At 39.2% G+C, this 13,433-nt stretch overlaps 4 protein-coding genes across 10 annotated transcripts; 3 read left to right on the top strand and 1 right to left on the bottom strand.

The window, feature by feature from the left end:
• Positions 1-9: 9 nt before the first annotated feature.
• Positions 10-6,028, top strand: LOC120005707 (p21-activated protein kinase-interacting protein 1-like). The gene is made up of 4 exons (XM_038855497.1): positions 10-749; positions 1,568-1,756; positions 4,964-5,072; positions 5,780-6,028. The coding sequence occupies exons 1-4, from the start codon at positions 93-95 to the stop codon at positions 5,848-5,850; spliced, it is 1,026 nt and encodes a 341-aa protein (XP_038711425.1). The 5' UTR covers positions 10-92; the 3' UTR covers positions 5,851-6,028.
• LOC120005705 lies at positions 1,786-4,831 on the top strand. Its single transcript, XM_038855495.1, has 3 exons — positions 1,786-3,747; positions 3,827-4,226; positions 4,312-4,831. The coding sequence occupies exons 1-3, from the start codon at positions 2,330-2,332 to the stop codon at positions 4,687-4,689; spliced, it is 2,196 nt and encodes a 731-aa protein (XP_038711423.1). The 5' UTR covers positions 1,786-2,329; the 3' UTR covers positions 4,690-4,831.
• Positions 6,029-6,055: 27 nt separating the features above from the next.
• LOC120005706 (UDP-glycosyltransferase 43-like) lies at positions 6,056-7,576 on the bottom strand. The gene has a single exon (XM_038855496.1). It carries the CDS (start codon positions 7,507-7,509, stop codon positions 6,085-6,087), a length of 1,425 nt encoding a protein of 474 aa, XP_038711424.1. The 5' UTR covers positions 7,510-7,576; the 3' UTR covers positions 6,056-6,084.
• Positions 7,577-8,097: 521 nt separating this feature from the next.
• Positions 8,098-13,352, top strand: LOC120005204. Of its 7 annotated transcripts, none has more exons than XM_038854709.1 (9): positions 8,098-8,345; positions 8,454-8,895; positions 9,046-9,106; positions 9,302-9,379; positions 9,467-9,581; positions 10,090-10,225; positions 10,348-10,394; positions 12,108-12,180; positions 12,968-13,352. In XM_038854709.1, exons 4-9 carry the CDS (start codon positions 9,354-9,356, stop codon positions 12,979-12,981), a joined length of 411 nt encoding a protein of 136 aa, XP_038710637.1. In that variant the 5' UTR covers positions 8,098-8,345; positions 8,454-8,895; positions 9,046-9,106; positions 9,302-9,353; the 3' UTR covers positions 12,982-13,352. The 7 variants fall into 7 exon arrangements, with proteins under 7 accessions (XP_038710637.1, XP_038710636.1, XP_038710634.1 ...); XM_038854708.1 differs by lacking the exon at positions 12,968-13,352 and having other exon boundaries at positions 8,457-8,532; positions 8,609-8,895; positions 12,108-12,930; XM_038854706.1 differs by lacking the exon at positions 12,968-13,352 and having other exon boundaries at positions 8,454-8,532; positions 8,609-8,895; positions 12,108-12,930.
• The last annotated feature ends 81 nt before the right edge of the window (positions 13,353-13,433 follow it).

Genomic DNA, 13,433 nt, shown 5'->3' with positions numbered 1-13,433 from the left:
TGTTCTCCATCTTAAGGGTTTTAAAAGTAAGTTTAAGATCGCCAAAACCCTCGCCTCCTCCGGCAACAACATCACCACCGCCTATCAGCATCATGAGTCTGATTGCTGGCTCTTACGAAAAATTCATTTGGGGATTCAAGCTCAAGCCTTTGAAGCACTCCTCGGACGGAAAAACCCTAACTTTGACACAGCTCTTTTCATACCCCTCTCACATCGGTCCTGTGACTTGCGCCGCCTCATGTGGTCCTGCCGCCGCTTCGGGCTCGTCCGATGATACCATACACCTCTACGATCTTCACTCTGCCGCCTCCCTTGGCTCCCTTCACGACCATTCCGCCACCATCACCTCCCTCTGCTTCTATACCCCTTCCTCCCTCTCCTTCCCCCGCAACCTAATATCAGCTGCAGCTGATGGCTCCGTCTGTATCTTTGACGCTGACCCTTTTGTCCACTTGACCACCCTTTGGCCTCACAAGAAGGCTGTCAATGATCTTGCGGTCCATCCTTCCGGCAAGCTCGCTCTGACAGTGGGCCGCGACCAATGCTTGGCTATGTTGAATTTGGTGCGGGGCAGGAGGAGCTTCTTTTGCAGGATGGGAAAGGAAGCCACTTTGGTGAAGTACGACCTGAATGGAGAGAATTTTTTTATGGTTATTGGGGACAAGATTGGAGTACATGCGGCTGAGGACGCAAGGTTGTTGTTTGAATTGGAGAGTCGCAAGAAGGTTCTTTGTGCTGCTCCTGGAGAGGTCAGTTAATTTATGTTGTGAAGTTTTGTGCCTTCTAACATGACAACGGTATTGTTCGATTTGGCCTTCCTGTTTTGTTGGTGCATGGTATTGGCTCTACTTATTCTCTTTTCAATGGACTGTTTCTGGAGAAAAGTTGCTTAATTTTGTGTCAGATTACATTATGAGACTTCCACTTTCCATGTATATGTGCGGGGTTGTGTATGTACTTTGAATTGCAGTACTAAGGAGTTAACTGAAATTGACAGTTTTTAAGTCTTCTTCAACCATGACATTCTTTTGATACGTTATCCTTGATTTTTCTTGCTTTTACAACATCTAAGCCAGATGTCCTCTCTGCATTTATGGATCCTTCATGCATTTCGATTTTCGACATTGTTGTAGTGATACACTTTGGGAGTCATACACTGTCCAGCTATAATACATTAGATTAGATGACTTTGAAGGGAGTTGGTTTCTGCTTGGAAAACAACTCATATTTCTGGTTTCAGTACTGTCCTGATCATGCTTCATGCAATTTACATGCTGCTTTTAGTTCAAATTAAGTTGGAACAAATTTGTTGCATCTTCCTGTTACTATTCTTCAAATTTTACAAGAACGTGTATCTATCACTTGAAGAATGCCCCTCTTAAAATCTGTATGAAGGTGAAAGTTTATGTGTATTTATGATAGCTTCTATAAACTCAAGGGTTGAGATCCCTGGCATTTAAGTTTTCATTTGGCATCCAAGTCTGCGTACTGCTTCAATTACTTCATATCAGGTTCTTGTGTGCTTACTTATCTGAAATTTTCATTCCTAAAATTTATAATTTCGCAGAGTGGACTTCTTCTTACTGGCGGTGAGGACTGTAATATTACTGCTTGGGACACAAAAAGTGGAAAGGCTGCATATTGCATTGAAGATGCTCATTCTACCCGTGTGAAAGGAATTGTTGCGCTCAGTAGGAATGATGGTACCACTAACACTGATGATCCATATCTAGTGGCGTCTGCATCGTCAGATGGGGTTATACGCAAGGTAGTCAAAATCGCGCTTATGCTCGTAAAATCGCTCGATCTTACGATCTTACCTAAGATTTCGAGTAGAATAGTGGTAAACTCGTTGCCACATCAAGATCGACGCAGATCGCGCTTAAACTCGTTAAAATCGCTAAAATCGCGATTTTATACACGATTTTAACGATCTTGAGAACTGTCCTTATAAGCCTATGTGTTAGACTGGGCCTTATTTTTTGGGCCAATTTTTATTATTCTGAGTTCTTATATTATTCTGGCCCAATTCAACCTTAGCCCAAGTTCTTATGTTATTATGGCCCAATTCAACCTTAGCCCAAGTTTTTATGTTATTCTGGCCCAATTCAACCTTAGCCCAAGTTCTTATACAGCCAAGCCAACTCCTTATTACAGTTCGTGAAATTTCTAACCTAGAATACTTCATCGACTGAGAACTGAGAAGACGCCGACAAGTGGTCCTGGAGATGATGCAATAGTGATCTGATACTGAAGTTTCTCTTGACTCTGTGACTATTCTACACCTCGACCATTCTGGTATGCAGTTCTTTGATTTTCAATTAATAAAATGTCAACTTCTGGTTCTGGAAATGCAACTGCAAGTATTAGGAGAAAAAATGCTTCAGGGAGTAGAAATGATATAGGATGGGAATATGGTATTGAGGTTGGTCATGATGCAAAGAAGGTGCAATGTAAATTTTGTGCCAAAATTAGCAGCGGAGGTATATATCGTTTTAAGCATCACCTTGCTTGTACAAACGATAATGTAGGAGCTTGTCGAAGTGTACCCGATGATGTGAGGAAGAGAATGTTGGAGATTTTGTCTCAAGGTATGGAAGCTAAGGAAAGGAAGAGTTTGTTGCGTCAACATGAAATTGGGAGCTCAGTTAGTGAAACACTACCTGAGTCTCAAACTAGGATGACATCAGCTATGTATAAGGGTAAAGGGAAAAAAAATTCTACTCAAGTGACCATGAATGAGCTATTCAAGAAAGATTTGAGAAAAAGTGCATGTAGAAGTATTGGGAGGTGGCTTTACACTTGTGGTATTCCTTTCAACACAGTCAGAAGTCCAGAGTTCACAAAAATGTTTGAAGAGGTAGCTAGACATGGTCCTGGTTTTAAAGCTCCCTCTTACCATGAAGTTAGGGAGACTATGCTCAATGAGGAAGTGAAGGAGACGAGGGATTACATTGAGATACATAAGGCTGAATGGAGAAGAGTAGGGTGTAGCATTATGTCTGATGGCTGGACAGATAAAAAGAGGAGAACAATATGCAATTTCTTGGTGAATAGTCCTAGAGGGACTGTCTTTTTGGAGTCCTTGGACACGTCAGATTTTTCAAAAACAGCACAAAAAATTTTTGAGTTGTTGGATAGGGTTGTTGAGGAAGTTGGGGAAGAAAATGTTGTGCAAGTGATTACTGATAATGATGCATCTTATAAGGCGGCAGGTTCATTGTTGATGGAGAAGAGGAAACATTTATTTTGGACACCATGTGCAGCACATTGCATAGACTTGATGTTGGAGGATTTTGAGAAGAAATTGAAGGTCCATCGTGTGACTATCAAACAAGGTAGGAAGATAACCACATACATATATTCCAGAACATTGCTCATTTCCATGTTGAAACAGTTTACCGAGGGGAGAGATTTGATTAGACCTGCTGTTACTAGGTTTGCTACGGCATATTTGACTTTAGGATGCCTTAGTGAACACAAGGGTGCATTAATGACTATGTTTTCATCTTCAAAGTGGAAGGAAAGCAAGTTTGTACGCACTGAAGAAGGGAAAGGGGTTGAAAACATTGTACTTGATAGTAGATTTTGGAGAGATGTTGGCATATGTCTTAAGGCTGCATTACCATTGATGAAAGTGCTTCGCTTGGTGGATTCGGATGAGCAAGCCGCTATGCCTTTCTTATATGAAGAGATGGATTGTGCAAAGGAGAAAATTCAAGCTAATTTCAATAATGTGGCAAGAAAGTTAGTAAATTTAGTAATTTTTCCATACCATATGCATTGTAATTTTTCAAATACTAATTATTTTATTTTTTGGTTGTAGTTATACGCCTATTTGGAAGATTATTGATGAGAGGTGGACTAAGCAACTTCATAGGCCATTACATGCTGCAGCCCACTATCTAAACCCCCGAATTCATTATCGTCCAAGCTTCAATCCTAATGATAAGGAGGTTAAAAATGGGTTGTTTGATAGCTTGGATACGTTGGTGAAGGAACGAAATGAAAGAAATACAATAATCTCACAGCTTGATATATTCCATCATGGTCAATGTATGTTTTCTAGGATTGATGCTAGGGATTTATTAGAGAAAAAGCATCCTGCTGATTGGTGGAACACTTATGGAGATGATGTTCCCGAACTTCAAAGATTTGCTATTCGAGTGCTTAGTTTAACTTGTAGCTCTTCTGGATGCGAGCGTAACTGGAGTGCATTTGAGATGGTAAGATTCGAGTTTATTTTTTAAGTTTGTTTGTTAAATGTTAGGAACTTCAATACTTCTCAATTAACTCATTGTGTGGTTTTAGGTTCATACCAAGAAAAGGAATCGTCTTCACCAAAAGAAGATGAATGACTTGGTGTTTGTGATGTACAATTCCAAATTGAAGAATAAGAAATTTAGAAGTATGGAGTTGCCAACCTTTGAAGATATTGGTTCAGATAATGAATGGATCACGGAGGGAGGTGTGGATGTTCCTTCTCCTAATGAGGATGTCAATGCTCAAATTGTTGAACCGGTTGGAAATGATGGGATTCATGATATGACAATTGAACTTGATAGCAACCCAATTGAGGATGAAGATATAGAAGAAAATGTGAATATGGAGGAGGGAGAGGGAGATGAATATAATGGGAGTGATGGTGGTGGGAGTGGTGAAGATGATGATCTTGATGATTTGTGTTAATTTATTAGTTTGTATGTTTGTTGTTGGAACATGAGATTGAATTTATGTAGCATGTGTTTAATTTTTAGTATGTTTGATTGTTAGAACTTTGAACATGTATGGCATTATCTAATTATTATTGCATTATGTTATTCTTGTTACATGTCTTAGGATTGCAAAATATGCTTATTTTTACATTGTATGTAAAATCTTACGATTTTACGATTCGATTTTGCGATTCCGATTTTACACCCCTTCTCCGATTCCGATCCGATCTTACGTTTTCACTACCTTGGTTATACGTGTTTGGGATGTTCGTATGGCTGCAAAGGAGAATCCTTATCCATTGGCCGAGGCTGAGACAAAATCAAGACTGACTTGTCTGGCTGGATCGTCCCTTAAATGTGAGTTTTCGGCTTGATGTCGGATGATGGGTTTTTTGCACAATCAACCTATTCCTTTTCCTATAATATAGTTTTTTAACGCTTCCCCCCATTTTTGTTGTGGACTATTCGTTTCTTAATGGTGACTAGTGAGATTTAAGTAGGCTTACTCTTCCGTTGATGACCTATTTTATGAGTGTCTAAACATAGTTGCATGACTCTTGAAAATGATGGGATCAAAGTACTTAAATTAAATTCGTAGGAATGGTCATCTGGAACCGTGGGGATGTTGTTGGCCAGATGGGGTAGGTTTTATAGACGTGTTTGTTTTTGGCTATAGTGGTGTTTCACAGGGAGAGTAAGAGACTAGTTATCATTTCACATGCTTCTTAAAAATAAGCAAATACCATATCCCCTGTGTCTTAGAGAGCAGCTAGACAATAAGGCCATTGTTTTCACATGTTAGTTTAGTTGTTGAGCATGGTTTCAATTCTTTGGAATCTTAATGTAGAAGGGCCGCTAGAGTTACTGATTGAAGTTTTTAGTATTATGAAGGATTGTACGTTCATTATTTTTGGTAATTCCTTAAGTTTATTGGTTGTGCATTACTTTTGGTGACCTGTAAAAGTTCTCAAGTCCTGGACTTCTGATATTTACACGTTTTATAACTTCTTTTGTCACTGATTCACCGTTTTCATTTCCTTTTCCCCGCCCCCTTCCCCTCTCAGCTATCAAGCGGCCGCAAATGGGCAACAGCGGAACCAAAGAGGAGCCGGATTCCAAAATGGAGGTTTCATAACGTCATTTGGATACTATTCGAAAAATGCGGCCTCGATTTACTCATGTGTATCCATGTTACTGGAAAGCTTGTTGTGCATGGGGTCATAATCCCTATCCTGCAAATCAATTTTGACATTCAAAGAGCCTCTTGATTCTATATTATGATATGCATGCATAATTTAACTTATTGATACATAGATTGATGTGGTCTAGTTCTGCTTCAGTGCTCCAAAAGCCAACAGGAAAGCTTTTCTCAATTGTTTGCAGTTAATTTGTCAATCAATGATCCTAATGATACATATGAAGATCCATTTTCCATCACAGCCATTCTACTCTTCTCCATCATTTCCTTGACCTTCCTTCCGATCTCACCATCACCGTCCATCAGAAGCTTTATACCTCTCTCCAACTCCTCCGCCAACACCAAGTCACTGCCCTTCCTGTAATCCACTCTTATCTCGACTGCTAATCCTAATTCTCTCACTAATTGAAATGCATTCATCTGCTGCTCTGCATACAACGGCCAAGTAGCAATTGGCACACCATACCATAGGCCCTCCAGTATAGAATTCCATCCACAATGCGATACAAACCCTCCGATTGATCGGTGAGCCAAGATCCTAGCTTGTGGGACCCATCCGGTTACTAGACCAATCCCTTCCGTCCGATCCAGAAAACCTTCTGGCAATACATCTTTCATATTTGTATACTCACCAGGAAGATCCAACTTCCCCTTCGGTGGCTCACGGACTGACCACAAGAACCGAAGCCCACTCCCCTCGAGCCCGAGCCCAATCTCCTTCACCTGGGCCTCACTAAGACAGCCCATGCTTCCGAAACACAAGAACACCACTGACGTCTCCGGCTGATTGTCCAGCCACTCCGTAATCCATTCATGCCGGGTCCGGTCCGGATGCCACCGCTCCGATCCATCGAAGTCAAGCACCGGCCCAACTGGATAAATAGGCGGTAACTCGCTCTTCGAAATGGAATTGATCGCGTGAGACTCAAGCTCTCGATGCGTATTTACGATAATACCCTTGGCCTCTCTGTATCTTCGTCCATGGCGTAAGCACCAGGAGTACGCATCTTTTCTCTCCAATACTATCGACGGCAACACCGAATGAGGCAGCGGGTTAACAAAACTCGGGATGATTAGCTCGGTTTCCGAGTCAACGAGTTCAGTGGCGAGTTGCGTGTCCAAGATCGGCAAGTGGAGCATAAGCCCTAAAAAGCTAGCCGGAGATGCAAAGAAAATATACGAAGGAATGCCGAGTTCATTAGCAACGTCGATCATCGATGTACTGAACATGTCGACGAATAACCCGGCGATTCGGACCGTGTCAGTAGCCGCGTCCAGCTCTGATTGCTCGGTGATGGCATGTTTGACATGGGATTTGTGCTTTTCATAAAACAGGGACAAGTAAGCTAAAGAAGATTGGTACTGATCAGGCGAGAGAGGGTCCTCTGTAGGGAGATGAACGAACTTGATTTCTTTGGTAGAGGCTGCGCGTGATCGAACATACTCGTTCAGTATTGGTCTCTCGCTAAAGGTGATGATTAGCACAGTGGCGGAGATTCGACGGTCGCGATGGACGAGGCGGTGCGCGAATTCGACGATCGGAACAAGGTTTCCGATTGCAGGTGTAGAGACAAAGAAGACATGGTACTTGGTCATGGTTTTACTCTTTTAGTGCGGCCTCGCTTTTGAGTTTTAACTTTTCAGATAACTGGGAATATTTTCCATATCACGCTCAATGCTTCTTTATAGGCTGTATGTTAGAATATTCTAGAAAATCCTGAATAGGTTACCTACCTTTCACAATAGCTTCCAGTGGACCATCTATCTATCTATCAATTATCAATTATCAATTATCAATCAATCAATTACAATTATATAAAGTCCATAGATTTAGAGTGATTCTGTGGCGAGTTGGATGGTTTTTTGCTACTCTCAGGAGTGGTTTCTTTTTCTTCAACGTTTGGGCCCGTGAAACGACATCGTTTGACTTGTTTTTATTTTGTTTTTTTGTGTCGTCTGGTGCACACACGCGTGTGTTCGATCTTTGAGGATGCTAAAGGCTTCATGGGAAACGATGTTGAGTGGCCCACCATATCTGTACCGACGTGATATTTTGGGAATCTTTGTATGCAGGACGACGTCGTTTTTGTAGCTTATTCAACTTGAGCCATTCGATTGCTTTTGGTGCTTTTGATCCTGACCGTATAAACAGATGCATGCACTTCTTCTGTTGATCTGCTTCTGCAAAAATCTCCTACACTGTCCTGTGCCTCATCTTCCTTTCTCCCTTGCTTTCTCTGCCCCTGAATCTCTCTCGGGCCATTGGGTTTTCCCTCTCTGTTTCACACAGCGTGAGCTTCGTTTTGGTATGGTCGACGTCGGGAGCTTCGATTTACTACGGGCTGAGTGTTCCTTTTGCTACAAAATGGAGGGTTGGATTTGCTCTGGGTGTTTGGCGTGGTTCATAGCTTTGGTACGATCAGGCAGCTGAGGTTAGTATCTACTTTTCCTGCCTTTTCCAGCGATCGTCACTTACACATCTTCCTTCGGTTGTCTTGCTTTCTTGTGTGTTCATGTATCTACTTTTCCTGGCTTTTCAGCAGTCTTCGTTCTGTTTTTTTCTTCGGTTGTTCTCCAGTTCTTTCTTCGGCTTGCCGTAGATGGTTGGGGTGTTTATCGGTAAGTTGGTGGGTTTAGGAGCTTTGGTGATGACTTTGCTTCGATTTTCTTGCATCTAGGTCTTGCTTTTTTGTAGGTTCATCTATTTGCAGACGATCTTGAGTGAAGAAAGCGGGAATGGAACAACAGATGTACTTCGACTGCCTCGGGCGTCGAATCAGAGCCGATTTCTCTGATCAGCTCATCTCTTCCATGCCATCTCCGATTCCGCCCTCCCCTTCTCCTCCACCGTCGTCGTTCACGTGTACAAATACAGCAAGACGGGTAAAACATTGATCAATACTACTGTTGTTCAGGGGATTCCCTGTTTGGATAAAATATGTTCCCGGCATTGCCTTCAGAACCGACAATAGGCCCTTCAAGGTTGGTACTTGGTAGTAAAGGCATATTTCGTTTGTTTTAGATACCCTTTATTCGTTCATCTGTATTTTTTATGCTTTTCTTTTGGGCTGATTTGGTACAGGTTTTTGGACTCAATTCTAATGTGTTCTCTTATTTGGTGAAAATTTTCAGGTCAATGTTATTAACGGAACGCACCACATATACCATAAACTTCTTATATGCAAGTTAGAAGGTTAGGCACAATGGTTTATATGCCGTTTCAATTTTCATTCTTTTAATTTGGTTGTGTCTTGCAACTATGGGGATAGTGTACATAAAAATGTTGAATAAGAGGCCAATCTCTGTCTCCATTTGGCGTTTTTTTTTATATGGGTTTCCTTTCATAATCATTGATCAATTCTGGATCATGATGATGTCACGTTTGCAGTTCTTGGTGAGAGTCTCTACCAATATTAGCTCCAGATGGTGAGGAAGGGAAGATGGTCATGCAAAATTTCAGAAAAAAGTGAGACACTAGATAGTTTCTCTTTTTCCTAAACTTATATTTACCAGTCTGGTTTGCTAATAAAGTACTGGATTCTCTGTTTCATAGGTTCTGTGGTGGGGGGTTATTGGGGGAGGAGCTGGAGAGAACTGCGAAGGGCGGTGATGTAATTGTTGACTTAAATTCGACATTTGAAGATTTATACATGGAAGGTACGATGAAGGTATGCATTTGTCTTTAGTCAATATTAAAAACCCTCGATTGCTTCTCAATATAACAGTTGCCAATTTGATCAAGCTACGTGTTCTCTTTGGTGTTTCCTATTTATATTTGCTTAGCCATCGTTAGTTTCAGATGAACCTTTGTGTCTATATTTTTTTAATGTTTGTCCTGCTTCTGTGACAACTGACAACAGAAATAGCAGGCTTGATGCTAGAATATATTCGCATGTATTTGAATATTGAATTTGCTAGCAAAAAGAATAAATGAACTCTCTGTGAATGTAGTAACGTAGATTCTTTTGCTTGGTCAAGTTCTAAGAAATGGTTGAATTTTATTGGTCTTCTTGCAACCTAGTGTAGTTTATTGGGAGGACCCTATCTTGGGGCATACCAATGCAAGAAGGCCTTCTAAACAACATCATGCTTATTGCTTTGTTTTGATATTCCAACTGAGATTGAATAAGGATTCATTTTTTACTCATTTATCATGTTTAAAATAACATTTTTAAGGCACTTTTGCGTTGCATCTATCTCAACTGTGCCCCTCGCATTGAAGCTTCTAACAAGGCACATGGAACTATGCGTGCTGTGATCGCCTTCTTTACACTTTATTCAACCTGCTGTTTTTGCAAGCCGAAGAATGTGAGTAATTTTCTGCAATTCCCTCTTCGTCCTTCATGTCTGTGCAATTCCTGGTTCGATAATTTTCCTTCCCGGGCCTGTGAAGAAGTAATACTTTTACTGACCGTCTTCTGGCACATTTGACAGCGGAGAATAAGATGCATGAGAAAACAAAGGAAGCAGATTTACTAAAGGTAAAGCTTGAGGTCAGTATAAATTCTTACATCAATGTGTCTTACGTACTCTATTGTTAAGATGCATCTCATCATGTTCAGAAGCTTATATTCTGTAAGAGTTCTCTTTACACATTCTCATGTTGTCATTGGTGCCTTTTATAATGACTTCATGGGCCTATATCTCTGGTGGAAATAAAGATTGGACTTCAAATTTTTGACGATGAGACTATTAAGATTATTCTGGTACCTAACAATGAAGACGAAAATGACTTCTTCAATGGGCTGTTGTTGTTGAGTATTATCACTATTTAATTAAGTATTAATTAATTATAGGTATTTCATAAGTTGCTTATCTTTATTTTTTATATAATTGTCAATTAATGGTCCTTTTAACAATGGAGGAGACAGATTGCCTCTTGGATGTGCTTTTCATGAATCAATTATTCTCCACGAGATGTTTATCCTATAAAATTCAATTAGTTTGTTCACATAAACAACATACATATACATATATTATCTAAATTTTATCCAGCACTTAGTATTATAATCAGCAAAAACATTAACATATACTGACATTCATTTTAGGCACCTGTTTTCTGCTGTTTCTATTGTCATTTTTCACTATCTAAATTCTAATATGTGAAAGTTTTTCCTGTCAGTTCTCCTTAACTTATTGGTTTCAGCCTTTGAATTAGCCTTTCTTATTTCTCTTTATTGCTGATGCGTGCAGGAGTTTATGATACTAGAGGTGAACCGATGTTAGATGCTGTGAGTAATTATTAAAAATTGATATTTAGTCCATTTTTATTTGTTTAAATTACTGTCAAAATTATTCAACCTTCATTTAACTTTTGGCATAAACCTCCTAATGCAGGGAAATAAGCGTCATAAAAAGTTATTACAATAAGAATATGAAAGCTTAGAATAAGAAATTGGTACTTATTGAAATTCAAAGCTATCTTTGCAAATCATGCATGTGTTCTTTTTGGCTGGATTACAACTTTTACTTCTTTTAATAATATGACGAAACCCATGTGAAAAAGGAAGAAGAACATGGTGAGAAGTCCAGGTCTAAAATGAATGTTGATGAGGAACATGTAAAGAAAAAGAGAAAGTAAACTGGGAAGATTTGTTTATTCAATAACTTTAAATGATTTCTCCTTTTCTTCACTTTTTCCTCTTATTCTTTTTGTATTTTTTTACATTTTGTTCATTAACTTAATTTATGTCTCAACTTTTGTAGGGGGACGGAGGTGGGTTAGTCAAGGACCGATAGAGAATCATAGGTTGGATTTGGAAGAAATTGATTATATACTGCTCACAATATGATTAATTTAGCCTTCAAGTTTGATATTATAGTATGGTAATTTATCAATCGGCGACTTAAAACAGCTTAGTACAAAAAGAAGTTGTTAGTTTCAGGATATTTGGGTTTAGGGATTCTATTTTCTGGTTCTCTCTTTGGATCTCTGTTCTTCTACGAAGTCATCATTATCAACGAAGGGTCAACGAAATCAAATCTAGATTGTTTGCTCCATTGCAAAACCCATGTCGTCAGCTGTTTTCTGAGTCATTTTTACTGCCTCATTTTCGTAGGAAATACATAGTAAGAGCTGTTTCGAACTTTCGATTTCTATTGTTTGGATTTTTCTATTTTCTTTGTGCATATATTTGGTTTACCATTCGTTTTGTTGATTTGACAAATGGTTTTGGATTACATGTCTACGAAAGATGAATAGAGAAAACAGCCCCTATATGAAACACCAAATGACGCATGAGATTCAGATTGTGCCAGACGACTCACGTGAGCTTTGCTTTAATTTATCTATTTAAAATGTCAATTATAAATCTTATTGTACAATTATATATTGTTCACACATAGTTATGAAACTATATTTGGTGCTTTTGGTTTTGACCTTTTAACAATGTTCTGACATTGTTTGGTTTCAATTCTCATCGATCAAGATTAATGCTTTAATTTTCATATAAGAATATTAATATCTGACTTGGTGGTTGTCATAGTTTCTGCAGCCAATGGTGAGATTATTTTACCATGTTTGAATATATTGTGGTTTTTCCCCCTTAATTCTTTTCAAAATCTTACTCTTTCTAGGGGATTCAACTTTTTGTTCTATTCATGTTCGAATTTCCCTTCTTTTCTTTCTTAACCAATAATCCTGCAGGGGAATTTCATTAATTCCTACAACAGGTATCCTTTATTCATCAAGCACTGATTCCACGTTCATGCTTCTGGTATCATTAGTGCCATTGCTTGGGGGTGTACTCATGTGGTGATAACTTCTATGTAGTGTTGCAATATCACAAGGAATGTGTATTGATCAGTCCTTCACATGTATTTCATTTTGCACATGTTGGTCTGCTGGAACAATTCCATCCTCTATACTTTTTGTTACACATATTGTGTAATTTCTCACAACATTCTTTCGTCGCCTTTTGGAAGAGCTTCATTTTTCAGTGATTTGGGATTGGAATGGGAAAAGATGGGAAGTTTGGCATATTCATTATTATATGCCTAATGCAGAGTTATCAACAATTTATGTTTTCTAATCACATGCTGATACTTATATCAGATCATCAAAAGTAAGATCGATTGCTTGAGTAGATCGAATGGCGGCAAAGCAAATGGAAGAGATACAGAAGAAGTTGACAATGTTGAAATACCCGACAGCCAATCCCCCAGCTTGGTCTCTCCTCTTTGATGGCATGGAGCGCTATGCGCATCTCGAATAGATATCTTTTGCTATTTTAGTCTCCTATTCGCTGGCATGGAGCGTCGAATGGCTATGTTTTGGTATTATTTAATCTTCATCAAGGTTGGCTGTTGTGTTTTCTTTGCATGGCTTTGTCAGGTGTCTGAGCTCATGCTTTTTGTTTAAGCTCTCTCTTTAAATAAAGTAGAGGAAGATAGGAGACTAACATATGTATACAGTTTAATGAAAACATAGTTGATATTCCCTCGAAGACCAGTTAATACGGTAACCTTCGTAATTAAGATATCAATAAAAAAGGAACAATCAATATCACGATTTCGTATAG

Source organism: Tripterygium wilfordii, chromosome 9 (genome assembly GCF_013401445.1).
Source record: "Tripterygium wilfordii isolate XIE 37 chromosome 9, ASM1340144v1, whole genome shotgun sequence".
Lineage (NCBI taxonomy): Eukaryota > Viridiplantae > Streptophyta > Magnoliopsida > Celastrales > Celastraceae > Tripterygium > Tripterygium wilfordii.
Note: the sequence above shows the minus strand (reverse complement) of the source record. Positions and strands in the feature narration are given on the sequence as shown.

Coding starts and splice junctions, on each gene's coding strand:
- LOC120005707 (XM_038855497.1), top strand. CDS start 93: ATGAGTCTGATTGCTGGCTCTTACGAAAAATTCATTTGGGGATTCAAG. Junction 750..1,567: donor TTTGTGCTGCTCCTGGAGAG/GTCAGTTAATTT, acceptor ATAATTTCGCAG/AGTGGACTTCTTCTTACTGG. Junction 5,073..5,779: donor GGCTGGATCGTCCCTTAAAT/GTGAGTTTTCGG, acceptor TTCCCCTCTCAG/CTATCAAGCGGCCGCAAATG.
- LOC120005705 (XM_038855495.1), top strand. CDS start 2,330: ATGTCAACTTCTGGTTCTGGAAATGCAACTGCAAGTATTAGGAGAAAA. Junction 3,748..3,826: donor TTCAATAATGTGGCAAGAAA/GTTAGTAAATTT, acceptor TTTTGGTTGTAG/TTATACGCCTATTTGGAAGA. Junction 4,227..4,311: donor ACTGGAGTGCATTTGAGATG/GTAAGATTCGAG, acceptor GTGTGGTTTTAG/GTTCATACCAAGAAAAGGAA.
- LOC120005706 (XM_038855496.1), bottom strand. CDS start 7,509: ATGACCAAGTACCATGTCTTCTTTGTCTCTACACCTGCAATCGGAAAC.
- LOC120005204 (XM_038854708.1), top strand. CDS start 9,354: ATGGTCATGCAAAATTTCAGAAAAAA. Junction 9,380..9,466: donor ATGCAAAATTTCAGAAAAAA/GTGAGACACTAG, acceptor TCTGTTTCATAG/GTTCTGTGGTGGGGGGTTAT. Junction 9,582..10,089: donor ACATGGAAGGTACGATGAAG/GTATGCATTTGT, acceptor AACATTTTTAAG/GCACTTTTGCGTTGCATCTA.